Genomic DNA, 16388 nt, shown 5'->3' on the forward strand with positions numbered 1-16388 from the left:
CATAATGCAGAATGCTTGCTCCCCTACTCGTCCTCTTTTCTTAGTCCCTGAAATTTATCCCTAGAAGAGTCACGGTTGCAGCCAGCTGGATTCACTGTGCTGGGAACAGTCAAGCCCCCGTATGCATCTATTTTCTGAAGTTGGGAGGGGAAATTTCTCTCTGTTACCTAAATCAATACTTACCCACCTTAATAGAATGGAGCAGATTTATAATTTGATTTTTTGTAAAGTTTTGAACTCTTGTGAAAACAAGGAAGATCTAATAGTTAAATCTGATTACTGGTGGTTTAGATCCCTGTTGTAATTTTTGTAGCCTGGCTGACAACTATATTCTGGGTTACTAGTTAACTGGGATAGCCACAAAGGGGAGATTTCAGCTCCCTCCTGTGCACAGCTTGTTGAAAACTTCCCAGCACTCGAGCCTGGAACACTTCCTGACTCCGGTGCAGTAGTTTTATGTAACTCGGTTGCTCTCGCACACCCCCGGCTAAAGGACAAATGTAACCCATCCCTGCTTCACTCCCTGTGTTTCCTGGCTTTGTTTCCTCATCTTGACTACTGCCCACAGTGCTTGCGTGAGAGAAGGGAGGCTCCTGTGAAGGAGGCAGTTTACGTTTTAGGTTTGAGGTTCTTAAGAGAAGTAATTCTGATTACGTACATAGGAGAGGGATGCCAGGTAGCAGTGTCACCATTCTCCAGTTCTGGCCATCTCGGAGCACTACGAAAATGCCCGATTTTAAATTTCACAACCCCACTTTGAGCATATCAGAGCTGGGAACAGGAGGAGGTTCCTGGTGCTCCGGAGTTACCAACCACCTTTGCTCCTGGTGGTGCCGGCGAGAGGGAGGACAACCTGCCGGGCTCGTGCAGGGGCTGTGGTGTCATGGGGTGCTGGTGGCTGCCAGCCCGTGCCATACAGCCGTTATATAAGTGCTCTTTGGGGTTTATATAACCCGGGTCTCAGTGTCCGCAGTGCTGAGGCCCCGCCAGAACAAGATCTCTTGGGTATTTGGGGCCCGGTTCTGCTTGCATAATCCCAGGGTTAGAAGATATATTGTCTGTCACCAAAGTTGGCTGTCTGATGTTCCAGTTTGCCTCTCAGCACTTCTTGGCTGCTTCCTTTCCCTTTGGTTTTTGGGTGGTATCTCCCTTGCTCCTGCCCTTCAATTCTGCTGCCTTTTGTTCCTAAAGTATTCCTTCAGGCCAGGAAAGGAGTTTTATTCTGCAGCATAACTTTGTCAGTAACTGATATGCTGAAAGACCTCTGAAGGGAAAAAAGAAGGGCAGTGCTGCCTCATAATTTATCTTTTAAAGTTTTCCATCGACTGGGGCTTAGTTCCTGCCCAAGAAGGAGTCTGGAGATGGGTTTGGCTTCTGTGTGTTCCTGGTCTGGCTCCCTCCCTGCTCTCTGGCCCGCAGAGCCTGTGCTGGTGGTGTTTTCTTCAGAGCTCATTTCACATCTCTCCCCTCCATCCTGTGGTCCTGGACTGGGAATGAAGGCAGCCTGCCATCTCTCACCAGCAGTCTGCATATTCCACGTAGGTGTCTTGAACCCTTAGCGGCCGATCGCTTTACAGATACCTAGAGAAATTAAATATGTGTTACTCAAACTTCAAGCCGTGCTATTTGTTATACCAATATGTCAGTCGCTGTGTCTGGTTACAGTGACATGTCAGAGCAAAAGTCCTGAGGTGTTTAACTCCGAGATAAATCAGCAACGGGGATGAAGATGTTAGAGCTGATGTACGTGCTGCTTGACAGGCAAGGGAAGCTTCTCCTGGGAGCAGGCAAGCTCGGAGGCTGGGCAGACTCAGCCCAAAGGATGCCTTTGTGTCTCGCACTACTGTGGCTGTGACTCAGCAGGACACCGACCGCTGCAGCCAGCACAGAGCTGGGGTGAGAGCAGTGGTGGACATCAGTGATCAGTCCTCTGATCAGTGGGCTGTGTTTCGCTGGAGTCGAGTGGGGACTGCACGCAGCGAGGGGCTGGGGGCTGCCAGGGCGCAGCACGAAGGAGAGGACATCCCTGATGGGCACCCTGATGAGTGCAGGGGTACCCCACACGGGCAGGAAACCACGGGTGCAGTCAGAAGGCTGATCCCTGCTCGTTGCCAGCTCTCGTGCTGGCAATGAGCGGGCAGCTGGAGAAGGCCAAGAGGTGTCCAGTGCAGGGTGCTGCTACATGGGCACAGGGAGGCTGTGCTGGGTTATGTAAAGCTTACATAATTAATGCTTTGTTGAACAGCCGTGGTCAGGAGGAGCGTCCTGCCCTCTGAGACTGAGCCCCATTATTTTCTGAGGAGAACAGAGCCTTGTTGCTAATTAGCTGCCCTGATAGTGGCTGCAGGGGGTGGCCATAGCCCTGAGTCCCCCAAGGGGCTGTGTTCCACTCCATTCACTCTGTGGGTGGCTTTCCTCATGCTTCTGGAGGAAGGAACCAGGTGCTGATGTGTGTCAGGCCCTGGGAGGGGGCTTTGTGGCTCTCCTGGGTGTTCCAACAGGTAGGAAGGAGTCTGAGCTTTCCTTCTTGCTTTTGCCTACACTGTCCTTGAGAGGTTTCGCAAGCAATTTCCTGCCTCCAGCCGTGCGGTGTCAATGCTGCCGTTGTGAGAGGGTGCTCTGTGCAGACACCCCTCCTCCCTTCGTGCCTGACATCCATGCACCAGTTGCATACAGGGAAAAATTAAATATTTTCAGAATATTCTATGTTCCACAGCTGAATGCAGAATGAGCCAGAGCACTCTGGCTCTTGCCAGCCTCTGAGATGATTGCTATGCCACAGTCAGAGAGCTGCTGTTCCTCAAGTGTCACGTACAGTTGAGCTGTGGCATCAGCTACAACACCTCTCCAGTGCCCAGTGCACTGGGAAAGCATCATGTAACCCCAGAGAACATCTTCCATCCTGTCAGTGCCTTTGCAGTCAGGCTTGCTCTGCAGATTCCCTTCTCTAGCCTTTGGCACAGTTGTAGTTCAGTGTGTCAGTGGCTGCGAGTGTTGCAGCTGGAGCTGTGCAATTAGTCTTGCTTGTGCCATCCCTCAGTGCTCCTCCCATTCCTGCTTTGACAGCTCAGTACCGGCTGTGGTAGTACCAGCTAGTGCTAGCTAGTCTCTGACAAGCCTTTGCCCACAAAGTGCACGAAGTTCCCAGAACGCCTACAATAATACTTAACTGCTCCTTGCTCATTGTGCAGGACAAATGACAGCTCCCAAAGCAAGAATTAACTCCTCGCTGTTCTTTGTGCAGCTACCTTCCTCACCGTGTGTACACACCTCTGTCCTTAGGATAGGAAATAATTCCCAAAGGCTCAGCAGAATAGTGCTATTCAGTAATCTGAGTTTCCATAATGAAATGATTTTAGAAATAAACAAGTGTCTGCTTTTCAGTGGTGTGCCTTCCCTGGAGATGCTGATGTTACTCTGGCAGAGAAGTTGGCCTCCTAGGAGGATGGTGTACTTCCTAGCAAGCCACATTAGCTACCTAGTAACTGAGAGGTAAGGAAGTAATCATCTTACACAGTGTTTTGTCCATTGAGGGGTCTCTTGGACCTTCTTGAGCAACAGCCTCAGGTAGGGGACCTTCAGGTCTTACCCTGAATGGCGATTTCTGTACCTCTGGGAGTGCTAGACTGTTTCTGGAGCTGAGCTGTGGAAGTCCACTTGCGTGTGTACAAACACATGGGCTTACCAAGGTCTGCCTTAAAGTGTGGAGATTGGATGCAACTATAACACTGTTTCTCACACCTTGGTGTCAGGAGACTGTGTTAGTTAAAGAAATCTCACACCTCAAATAAACATACCTGCTGTTTCGTGACACTTCACAGCAACCTGTGCCTCTTCACAGAGCAAAGGCTGTGTGTGTCAAGAGCAATTCATTGCTGAATTGAAGATGCTAGAGAATATTCTCCAGGCTGCTTCCCATGCTGTTTTAAGGGAAGTTTGAGAGTACTCTGCAAGGAGGTGATGAGGTGAGTTTTATAAGTGTGGGTGCAATAGAAAGTGCCCAACTGTGGGACAAATCATTAGCTCTGTCAGGCGTCATGAGTCACACCTGTGTGCAGTGTTTAGGGGCAGCTCCAGCAGTCACACCACATAGGGTGCATCAAAAGCAGAGCAGAATGAGAGCAGTCACGACTCTATTCCTTACAGACACTTCCAAAGTGTAATACACAAGTGTTGGTCGAGAAGCCAAACACCTCCCCCTGCTTGTATGTACAGCTGGGGGTGGTGGTTGCTGCTGCTTATTGAGCAAAGAAAACTGGCAACCCCTGGTCTGCAGTACAAACCAGAACCATGCTGCAGTCACGTCTGTTGATTTTAATAGTGCAGGCACATATAAACCTTTAAAGTGCATGATAGAATAGTTGTGCCCCTCTTGGTGATCAGGGTGCCTTGCAGGATAGGGTGCCTGGGTACGTGCAGTGTCTAACCCAGGACCTGCACAGTGGGAACTGCTTGGGTACCTCTCAAATGGAGAGCTGTAACCCACCTGAAGAAGCTTCTTGAAGCATTGCTGTTATCACCACTACCCCCAGGGAACCCTCTGTAGATCTGGTACATCTTCTGATGAGCACAGTGCAACACATACAATAGAGCTGGTGTGAACCCAGTAGTTGTTTGTGTTCCAGCTGATTCTCAGTGCCCACAGTGTGTAAGCATGGATGGGTTTACATCCTCACTGGCCATCACAACTGACCCATGGCTGTCACCTGCTGAGCAGATTTGGGCCACTCTTTCACCCAGCTGTGCTTTGGCATATGTGGCTGATCTCCCTGTGTAAGGCTGTGCTGGGTTGTTACCTGTGGGCTGGTGGCAATGCTTTTCTTATTCAGGCAGTGTGGGTAACTGCTCGCATCTTCCTAGAGTGCACTAACAGCATGAGCATGATCAGGCAGTTGTCAACATGCAAACATGGCTGACGAATTGATGAATTTGTGTGTTGTGTAAAATCTACGTGTATAGCCATGTCAGAGTAATGTGTTGAGCTCCTGTTACAAAACCATAATTGCATTTCTCTTGTAGATTTAGTCTTGGCAAAATTGGGGCAGGTATTATTCCATTGATTACCTGATGGGACCTGTTCAACGAGGTTGTTCCCACACTCACTCCAACCCAACTACAACTTTGTCTTGTACAAAATAGGCTTTTGTGTATGTATTTATTGCTTCCTGTTGTGCTCCTGTCCCAGTGTGCATCCCAGTTACACAGCTTGGAGCTCACCGTCCTGGAGCACAGCCACACGGCTGCAGCAGGGAGCCTTGCTGTTCACAGGCTGTGTACACAATCAGGAGTTTAGTACAAAACAGCAACCAAACCATTCCAGCTAGTAACTGCCAGCTTGTGTCACAGATGTGGTGGGAGCTGTTGCATGGTTAAACTTGTGATTTTATCACTGAGTTACTTAAGCTTTGTTGAAAGTGGCTTTATTCATTATAGTGGCAAGGATGAGCCCAGCCTCAGGAAGCGGGCTGTCCTCTGTGCACTGATTGCTGCACCTCAATCAGTGTGATGTTTGTCACTAGTTTGGAAGATATCTCAGTGTCTAGATACGTATGTGTCAGGAATGTGGGCTGAGGCACAGATTATGTTCCTCACCTCAGAACTTGTATTGACAGGACAAACATCAGCTTGAGCAGACATGGCTGTGGCAGATGAGAGCTTGTACTCAGTGCAGGACCAAATTTATCATCAGATTTTGGGCATCAGGCTCCTGGTCACATAAGTCATATTTAAAAACACCCTGTCTGATCCAGCTGTGCAAAGGTTTTGCCAGAGCTTGTGTTACATATGTTTAAGAGGAAAGAAAAGGTAAAATGCAGAGGTGGAATGAGTCTACATAGGAATTGGACAAATAAGAAAACATAGGAAGGAGACATGTAGTGACCTCACCTTTAGGCTGCTGAGCCCTTGGGTTTTGTTAGCATCACCCCCATCCTGAAGGCACCCTTTCCCAGCATGGCAGAGTCACTGCTGAAGGAGGTGACGTGGGTAATTGCTGGGGTGTGGGGAGAAAAGTGCTTCCTCTTCCGAACAAGCATGACTTTGTGCTCGCCGCTGCCTTGTCAAGGTCCCCTGGGCCGAGGGTGAGATGGCAGCAGTGTAACCATGGCAGTGTTTGTCTCCGGTTTAATGACTCATCCCAGAGCGTGTGGTCACGTGTGCAGCCTCCCTGCTTCCCTTTGCCCTATTTCATCCAGTCTTTTGATCTAGTTATATAAGTAGGAGTCAAGAGGGCCAGGGGGAAGGAAACAGTGTCCAGGAATTGCAGGTAGTGTGACTGAATCTTGCCCATAGCTCAAATAGCAGAGCTGTTGGCTGGGAAGCCTGGGAAACTGGGTTTATTCCCAGCACACTTCTCTGTCTGCAAGTGAATGTGTTGTGTCATATCTGAGCTTGGAAGTTTAAGAAGGCATGGTGGGAAGACAGGGCTCCAAGACCTTGGCTGTGGCAGGAGAACTACTATGGTTGTAGCAGCAAACCCTTTTGCCTTTAGCTTCACATGCAGTGTAATTCTTTCTTGCATTCATCATGAGATCTGTTTCATCCCATAAGCTGTGGATACCTGTTTTTCCAGTATAAGTAGGACTTGCTGGGGCTGATGTTTGCAGAAATGTTTGAGCTGCTCTGCTGGTATTGATCCATGGTGGGATGAGCCCTGAAGTCCTAAAGGAATTCTGATAGACTTTGAGCAAATGCTGGAGCAGGTCTGGTGGCATGTCTGGAGAGGAAGCTTGCAAAATTGGTACTTTTGACTGAGGCGTGGATTTAGTTCTTGTCATCTCAATTTTAAGAGGTGATACCTGTGGTAAGGTTAATTTAATAAGCATATTAACATGGCAGCTGTAGAGCCTGTATGTGGAATGTGCTGTACTGAAGCATCCTTCATTTAAGCTCCCAGCTCTTTGCCTCCACATCCCAGAGTCACAGTGTGAATTTTGTTGGTTCTGTATTACTTCATCTGCTACATTCTCCTGCACTAAAGTTGTCTTTTCTTCATAATTCTAAGTGTCAGTCCAGTTCAGTCATTAGCTCAGATACACTGTATAAGAAAGCTGGTTATGAGATGAGGTTCAGGGTCTCTCTTTGCCTGACACAAGGGGACAAGATGCTTCAAAGAAGCTATTATAATGCTTGTCAAAACCAGTTTACTTCAAGGGAAGCTTTTGCTAAGAAACATTTTCTTTCTGTGTTCTGCAAGTATTAGTTTGGTCACTGACAGCCTGTTGAAGAGCAAAATGTCACATAGAACAAGGTGTCATTTCACATAGTGCTTAGGACTGAAATCAGCCACTAGTGGAAGTCTGAAAACAGTAGAATGCAGGTAAAAAGGAATGCATGTGATTTATAATGTGGAAAGAGTATTGCCACTTACTTCTTGTTTTTAAAAAAGCTTGCCAGAACTTACCATTTAAATCATGAGTGGAGTCTGGTGATAAAACCCGAGAGTGGGCTGCTAAGCTATGGCCCAGTGTTTGAACCGCATAACCTCTTGTGTGGTATGTCCTATTGACTTGGAAGGTGGTTGCAGGTGTCATTTAAATGGAAATTTCCACTCCTCTTGAATGATGTGTAACAAAGAAAGAGATTTGAGTTCCTTGTTTTCATCAGAGCTCATCAGACCCATGTAGGAAAACAGGCCTTTGGGGCAGCAAGTGCTCTACATGGGCTGAAATAGTTTTGCCTTGTTTTCTTGTTGGGATGCTTTTGGGTTGTGTGTTACTCTTGGCTTTCACTGGGAACAGAGCCTTCACTGTGAAACTTAACACACTTTGACTGGATGTCGGAGATAACCCCAGTCTGCACTTTGAGAGAAACAGGCTTGTAAATGAGTGTGGGTAGGGATTGTTGGTTTCCATTCAGCTCAAATACTGACAAACGCTCAGGTAAAAGCCAGCCTGGCAAAGTTGTTCTCATGTTATTACCTCCTTGTCTTTTCAGACCAACCCCAGGAAGCTGTGTTCAGCAGTGACCATGTTGAGCACACAGAGGATGGAGAATGGCAGCGCTCTACTTCAACTACCTCATCTCAGAGTGAGCGGGCAGAGCGACACTTGCAGAACCAGCACAAGAGCCTGGCCTCTGAGGACACCAAAAAGAAGAGGGCTCAGAAACCGTCTCACATGCGGAGGAACATAAGGTAAGCAGAGCAGGACAGAAGGAACTAGGGTCCTATTATAGCCCTTTGGGTAAAAACAAAATCTCTGGACTTTGCTTCCGCTGCTGGCAAACCAGATGGCTTTTCTTTTCCAAAACCTTAGGATTTCACTAGTGGGAGTAGTATGTTCTCAGACTGGAGTGCTGCATGTGGGTGCAGACTTGTTTGGTATTTCAGAAGAGTGAATATTTGGATATGGAATATATTGCAAAAATGGTGTATTTGTGGCTGGCTTTTAAAACATGTAATTGAAAAACAGCACCACCGTTAAGTAAATATCCAGTTTCAGATATTTGCTGATGAGGATCCTCTTCCAAAGAGCCTAAAATATAGTCCTCCTCTCTACTATCTTGGTTAATTGTTGGCAGGATGCTGTGACTGAAATGTTGGAAATCAATTTCACCTGGATTTTATAAGGCAGTAATTGCATAAGTCACCACATACATCCTGGGACAGGCTGTGAAATGGTAATTCCCTTTGAAATTCTGTTCAAGGGGATCTAAAATGCTAAAAGAAGTCACAATGGAGCAGGAACTCCTGTGGCAGCAAGTAGCTCTTTTGCCCTGTATGTAATGCCCTGGTGGTCTTTGGTTCATACTTAAGCAGGTTGATTTTCTTAAAGCCATTGACTAGGCCTTGGAAAGTGGGTTGGGTGGATTTAAAGGTTAGTTTCAGGGAGCTGCATTTTAGCACTCCTGCTGCTGCACCCCTCCTCTGGCAAAAGAGCCTTCATTTCTAGGCAGCACATGTGAAACTGAAGAGGGAGCAACTTCTGGAAGTAATGAGAATTACCTGTAAAGTTAAGATGTTTTGAGAGCATCCTTTGAAACAATTGCTAAAGCCATTAGAATTCCTAGTTCCTGAAAATAGTATGTCAGGGGAGAATCAAGGTGATGAGGTTTTTGTGAGTGAATTGATGCTTTTTTATCTTATTTGCATGACTTTGTGCGTTTTCTGCTTATAAACTACATAGCAATAAATAACATCCTTTCAGGTGGATGAAATTGTCAGCGATAACCTAGTTTAAGGATATTCTTACCCCCTCACACTTTTCCTTCCTTCATTATTTTGCTTCTGTCAAACTTTCGTCTTTTCCTTGACTAATAGTAGCATTACCTATAGTTGGGAAGCATAGGCCTGAAATAGCTGTAGAATTTGTCTATAGAATTTGGAGATGATGTTTCTAGTCTGTGTAGCTGACAGACTATCTTCAATTTGTCAATCATCTTTTGAGCCAGCAGTACAACCATTCATGTTTTTGGAAGAAACAGAGTGTAACTAAATCATGGTTTTCTGCTCCTGTGTTCAGAAAGCTGTTGCGTGAGGACCAACTGGAAGCTGTGACAAAAACAGCCCAACAGGAAGAGTTGGAGAGAAGGAAACGGCTAGAGCAGCAGCGGAAGGATTATCCAGCCACTATACCAACTGTACCCCTAGAGTTTCTTCCTGGTAAGTAGTGGGAGATGTCACCAGAAGCAAGAAGAAGAAGGCAGTGCTGTGCTTGTCCATGATAAGACATGGAGTAATGTTTTTAAACTAAAAGAAGGTAGATTCAGGCTAGATACAAGGGATTTTAATTTTTTTTATGATGAGGGTGATGAGATACTGGCACAGGTTGCCTATAGAGAAGTGGTAGATGTCCCATCCCTGGAAACATTCAGGGCCAGGCTGGATGTGGCTCTGGGCAACCTGATCTAGTTGAAGATGTCCCTGCTCATTGTAGGGGGGTTAGACTACGTGACCTTTAAAGATCCCTTCCAACCCAAGCCATTCTATAACTCTATGCTGCGCTTGGACTTTCAAGTGTAAACTCTTGAAAGAGCAGTTCCAAACCACTTGTAGGTTCAGTGTAGTAACTCAGAACTTGTAGTTAGTGTGCAGTGTAGTTACTCAGAAGTGAGTTCCACTTCTGAGTTAGTCCTGAATTAAGATGCTGTGGCTGTATGGTGAAAGGTAACTTTTGTTGAAGATATTTTGACAAGTTAATTGCATGTAAGCAGGATGCTGGAACAGGTCTCGCATGTCTTTCCAACTGCTGTGGAACCTTAAACTAATGGTCTTGGCAGAATTGCTGTGACCTTGACCCAGGTCATACTTATACTGTGGACGATGTGGTAATTCATAGATCTGGTACTAGGGATGGTAGAATAATAGGTTTAGGTGCACACATGTTCATGGTGTAAACTTGTCCTTTCTTGCATTTTTCAGCAAGCAGTGAAATAGGCAGTATAAATGGTGAAGAATCACCCTTATCTTCTGGTGGATATGTCATCTTGCATTGTCTTATAAGCTGGTGATTTCAGTGCTAGATTTTATAGCACAGCCTCTAAGACTGGTGTAAAGGGCAGAGAAGTGCAGTTGGAAGTTGTGGTGGGGGTAAGCAGTTCTTGAGTTGACTTTGCCTCTGGAGAAAATGTATATTCTTCCTCACGTGCAAGCATTCAAAACATTTTTACCAGTAGGGGAGAAGGAATAAGAGTTATTTAAAAGAGTTTAACTCTTGCAGAGTAGGTTGCAGCCCTTGAAGAACATCGTTGCTTGCTGAGTCACTGCAGTAGTGCTGATTTGGTCCCATTAGCTAGGCTCTCCCCACATGGCAGCACTTAAACATGCAAACAAATGGTCTTGATCAGCAAAAGTTGTTTATGATATGTGGGATGTAATTATTACAGTGTCCCTACTAACAAAGGGCCATTATCATCCCTTCAGCAATTGGTACTTTCTCTGCTGGAGGAAGAATGGCTTTTACTCCTGAGAACCCCCCCAAAAAAAGGGACTTTCGCAAGTTGCATGGTTGGTGTACCCTATTCAGGATATGCAGTAGAGAGGGTGCCTTCAGCAATGGGCTATTGTTAGGCATATTGAGAAAGAAGGAGATTGTGACCCAGGAAGCTGAGTCATAGCAGTATTGTAGACAGTGAGAGTCTGTTATGGAAAATTCCAGGGATAAGTTATTGAAGCAAAAGTGGAAGAAAATACTGTCTGGTTTCTGAACAGTTTTGTCTCCTTCCCCATTATTATGAATTACTTATTGTTTGTAATTTATGTTTGTAGAGGACATAGTTTTCAGAACAGCTGAGGCTACCCAGCTCCCTCCTCAGGTCCTGGCTGAGGAAGTAATCTGCCTAGATAGTACCAGCAGTGGCAGTGAAGATGATGCTAAAGGAAAAAATAGCATTAAAGATGGTAAGTGACCAATTGCCTTGGCCTGCTCTTCTTCTCTGCTGTTTATTTAGCCACAGATCTCCTGTTTTCATCTAGTCAGATGCTCCAGCAGTGAATCACTGCAAATTTTTGTAGGCCTATTGGTTTCCAAATAAACGGCCAGTTCTGGACTTTGAGATTTATAAAATGGCCTGTCAGGCACTCTTGCAAACTTGTGTTTATCTCTGCTTTATAAATGCACTTAATTTTGCTCAGAGCTCTACTGAAGAACGCTTATATGAGATGTGGCATCATCTGCCATGTATAAAAGAAGCATCAGAGTATTCAGATCTGCAACTGAAAGTGGTCTTTGTGTCCCTTATCCCATATGGATCTAACCTGACACTTCTGTGCCACTCTGGTAGAGTGTCTGGCTTCCTTGATGGTCCTTAGACATTATATCAACAGATAAAATGCGTGTCTGGGTTTGGGAATTAAGAAGACATGTGGAGGAGACTTACAGAAACTGTCTCATGTTCTGTTTGGATCAGCTCAGGGTAATGTTCTCAGAAACATGGGGGAACTCATGGAAACTTATGCCTTTATGTGCTGGTCTGAGGGGCCTGATGTGTGCCTGTATTGTGCCTGCTTGTTCAGATAGGTCATTTAGGTGAGTGTGGAACTATAAAAGATGGTAGCCTTATTTTCCTGATATGATTTTATTTTCTTGGCAGCATGGTAATTCTGATGACAAGTTAACCTTTACCCTTATTCTCTCCTTTTTTGATTACATTACAGAAGTGATTGAGCTGAGTTCAGGAGAGGATGATGCCCTCCAAATTGTGGACAGCAGTGACTCTGGCAATGAAGGGGAGGAGGATGGCAATGAAGAGAGCAGTGGCTCTCATGTGAATGATGCCTTAAATCAGTCAGATGCTCTGGGGCAAGTCATTGTCAATATCAACCATCCACCAAATGAGGAGGACATTTTCCTAGCTCCCCAGCTTGCACATGCAGTAAAACCTCATCAGGTAGGTTTTAATAGTCTTGAAAATGCAATGAATTCAGGTAATTGTAATCTCAACAGAACTTCTTTGATGAGCTCTGTGATCACTCTGGTTGTGGTGCTGGCTGTTGTGGACAGGCAAATGATAAGGACAAATTAAAGGAAGGCCAGGGCTATTGTTATCATCAGACCTTTGCAAATTTAGATGAACACTTTAAAAATAGAATTATATTTATACTCAAACTAATCAACCCCAATTCAGATTCTCTGGCTACAAATGAATTTTGATTTTTTGTTATATTCTCAGGAAGTTTTATGAGTATCTAAAAATATTTTCTGAGCTCTCCCTAGATTAGAGTACTGTAGTGAACTTGAAACATCCCCTTTATATCTTCATGGTTTATGCAATCCTGATGTGCTTACCATTCTAAATTCATACTCACCTTGGGTTTTTTCCTCCTGCAATTCTAATATTTTTTATACTTTTCTGTCCAGATTGGTGGGATCCGATTCCTGTATGACAACTTGGTTGAGTCTTTGGAGAGATTTAAAACCAGCAGTGGGTTTGGATGCATTTTAGCACATAGCATGGGCCTGGGGAAGACAATACAGGTCATCTCTTTCTTGGATGTACTTTTTCGGCACACGGAGGCAAAGACTGTTCTTGCCATTGTACCTGTAAGTAGCCATGTGAAGGGCTGGCTGAGGAGCTTCTTTGCCCTACTTCTTTCTTAGCATAGAGAAAAACAATTATTTGTCCCATCTCATGACAAGCTCTGTCACACCCTTGCTGCTCTTCTCCCTCTTTCATCCCCTGTGTCCCTGAGTTTCCATGCTGTGGTGTGCTCCTGTCTGGGCACAGTTGGGTGTCATTCCTTGTTCTCATTTTTACTCTTAAAATCCTGAGTACTTCGGTTGAGTTTTTAATCCTTCCATGGCTAACTTTTTTCAGGTGAATACGCTCCAAAACTGGCTAGCAGAATTCAACATGTGGCTCCCAGCACCTGAAAACCTTCCTGCTGATTATAACTCCAAAGAGGTCCAGCCCCGCACCTTCAAAGTCCACATCCTGAATGATGAACACAAGTAGGTGCCACTAAAAGCCCTTTTGAGCCCTTTAACTGCATCTTATGGAACTGTTATAAGTATTGCTGTTGCAGACTGTTTAGTTTGGGGTAATTCTGTGCCCTTGCCTCCCAGATCTTTCCCACTCTGCATTTATTGTGGATACCATCTTTGAAGAGAGGATTTTGGTACCTGGGAAAGAATAACTGCCATTCATTCAGTGTTTATATCTTGTAATTCCTTCTCACACTGTTCTTCTATATATGCTGAGGTCAGGAACCCAGTTCCAGAGACAGAGCTGCTTCTTGCAGAGAGGTGCAGAAGTGCTATGGTTTGTTTCTGGTGGTACATTGTTAGTTCTGTCAGAATCTTGGGATTCCTGAGGCATGTGCCCCCTCTACCACATGTCTCTCATTTTGAATGTGGGTTGTTTTTCTTCATGAGATTTTTCACACACACTGGGATTCCTCTACCCAACACTGTGACTTTCTGTGAATTCTGTTGTCCTTGAGGGATTCTGGCAAGGTATACAAAGCCTCCTTGTCCAGAAAGGAGAGATTAGTGATTGCAGTTACAGCTTGGTCTGAAGTGTATTCTTGGCTCATGGGTCTCTGCTTCCTTTCTGGGTCATTTGTCTTGCATGGCTCAGGACAATGTAGTGATCCTAAGGAGGAACTCTCAGTTTATCACATATGTTCGTACACTTATCTGCTGAGATCTGCACCTTCTGGGTGGAATTGTACTTTGAATCTGCTGATGCTACTTCAACCATATGTTTACTATTGGATAGGATCTGGTGTGCTTTGGGAGGATTGAATGAGGACAGTGTCTTGATTTGAACCAATTCTGAGCAGGCTGGCAGAGAAGGAATAAGTATGGGACACTAGCATTGGAAGAGATGACAAGACGGGATAAACAACTAGACAATTCCAACTGTGTACATTAGAAAATGTTTTTTTGCAGAGGTCATCTCCTTAACAGCTCTTTAAAAAGATGCTCTTGAATTTGATATGCTTTTGTCCATGACAAAGTTCTACAGCTCAGTTTCTGTCAGGATTTGTCATTCTCAACCTTGCTACTGTGACATATAAGAGATGACTTTTTCTCTCTACCGAATTGTGTCCTGAAGAAACGTCATTCTATTCCTCTGTCTGGTTTGATGTGAGAAAGTGCTTTAATTAATTGAACAGGTTTCTTATTCTCTCAGCAGACTCCAATCCAGTGGTTCAAACTGAAACTGGAGAGAAAGCTTACAGCTTATTTGGCTGATTGGTTTGTTTTGCAGGACAACAGCTGCACGTGCAAAGGTGGTGAATGACTGGGTGACAGATGGTGGTGTGCTGCTGATGGGATATGAGATGTACCGTCTTCTCTCACTGAAGAAGTCCTTTGCCACTGGCAGGAAGAAGAAAACAAAGAAACAAGCTGGCCCTGTCATTATTGACTTGGATGAAGAAGACCGGCAGCAAGAGCTTCTGAAAGGTGGGAGGCCAGTCCTTGAGAGAGATAAAGAATGTGATCCTGTTGATCAGCTCTGGCAGCACAGGGAAACAACCTATAACTTACTTTTAGCATCCCCCACACAATCAAATTCTGCTGGACAGGATCATGTCTGTGGAAACAGAAAGTTGTTGAGCTTTGGTTTAGTCTTTTGTTTCTTGCAATAGCTGCAAGTAAGTATAGAAGTCTGAACTTGGGAATTTGTCTGTGTGAGATTTGCCAGTCTGATGTGATGCAAGAAACCCAAATTGATAGAGTGCAGGTCATTGAGCAGAAATCAAGGCACAGTTATGTCTGGTCATTACCACATTATGCTAAATTGGAGCTAGTCACATTTTATCTCCTGAATCAGCCTTGCTTTCTGTCACTCATGAATACCGCTCTTTTTCAGAACTGCCCCTCTTTTTGTTTGTCAAGTTGGTGACCATATAAAACCAGAACTTTGTCTTATTCAGCTCTAACTAAGACTTAATTTTCCTTGTCCTCAGGGATTGAGAAAGCTTTATCTCGCCCTGGCCCAGATGTGGTTATCTGTGACGAGGGACACCGGATAAAGAACTGCCATGCCAGCACTTCACAGGCCCTGAAGAACATCCGCTCCCGCCGGCGGGTTGTGCTGACTGGCTACCCGCTCCAGAACAACCTCATTGAGTATTGGTGCATGGTAGACTTCGTCCGACCTGACTTTCTAGGTTCTCGTCAGGAATTCAGCAACATGTTTGAGCGCCCTATTCTGAATGGGCAGTGTATTGACAGCACCCCTCAAGACGTCCGTCTCATGAGGTATCGCAGTCATGTCCTGCATAGCCTGCTGGAAGGCTTTGTGCAGCGGTGAGTCCACAAGGAGTTCTTGATGGTAGTCCATGCAAAGAGTTCTTTCATCCCAAATTAGCCTGCTTGTTTGCTGAGTTTATTGCAATACTGCTGATCTTCACTGCCTTATAAAATCATAGAATCATTTAGCCTGGAAAAGACCCTTAAGATCATAGAGTCCAGCTGTTAACACAGCCAAGTCCACCACTAAACTATTGACCTTAAATGCCACATCTACACATATTTTGGATACCTGTGGGGATAGTGACTGAATCACTTCCCTGGGCAGCCTATTCCAATGCTTGACAACCCTTTTGATGAAGAAATTTTTCTAATACCCAACCTAAACCTCTCCTGGCACAGCTTAAGGCCCTTTCCTCTTGCCCTGTCACTTGTTACGTGGGAAAAGAGACCAACAGCCACCTCATTACAGTCTCTGTTCATGTAGCTGTGGAGAGCAATAAGCTTTCCCCTGAGCCTCCTTTTCTCCAGTCTAAACAGCCCCAGTTCATTCAGGTGCTTCTCATACAACTTCTGGTCTAGATCCTTCACCAACTTTGTTGCTGTTCTTTGGACCCACTTCAGCACCTGTGTCTCTCTTGCAGTGAGGGGTCCAGAACTGAACACAAGATTCAAGGTTTGGCCTCAGCAGCACCAAATACAGGGGGATGTTCACTGCATTGGTCCTGCTGGCCACATTGTTGCTGA

General features: G+C 45.2%; 1 protein-coding gene across 4 annotated transcripts in view; it reads left to right on the forward strand.

The window, feature by feature from the left end:
- Positions 1–16388, forward strand: part of RAD54L2 (RAD54 like 2) — a 70015-nt gene that overhangs the window by 39312 nt on the left and 14315 nt on the right. For all 4 annotated transcript variants that reach the window (XM_034066078.1, XM_034066080.1, XM_031042341.2 and 1 more), the window contains 8 exons: positions 7936–8134; positions 9462–9601; positions 11207–11338; positions 12095–12327; positions 12798–12980; positions 13255–13388; positions 14653–14849; positions 15356–15698. In XM_034066078.1, coding sequence (XP_033921969.1) covers positions 7936–8134; positions 9462–9601; positions 11207–11338; positions 12095–12327; positions 12798–12980; positions 13255–13388; positions 14653–14849; positions 15356–15698 — 1561 coding nt within the window. The remainder of the gene's footprint in view (positions 1–7935; positions 8135–9461; positions 9602–11206; positions 11339–12094; positions 12328–12797; positions 12981–13254; positions 13389–14652; positions 14850–15355; positions 15699–16388) is intronic.

Source organism: Melopsittacus undulatus, chromosome 9, assembly GCF_012275295.1.
Source record: "Melopsittacus undulatus isolate bMelUnd1 chromosome 9, bMelUnd1.mat.Z, whole genome shotgun sequence".
NCBI classification, from domain to species: domain Eukaryota; kingdom Metazoa; phylum Chordata; class Aves; order Psittaciformes; family Psittaculidae; genus Melopsittacus; species Melopsittacus undulatus.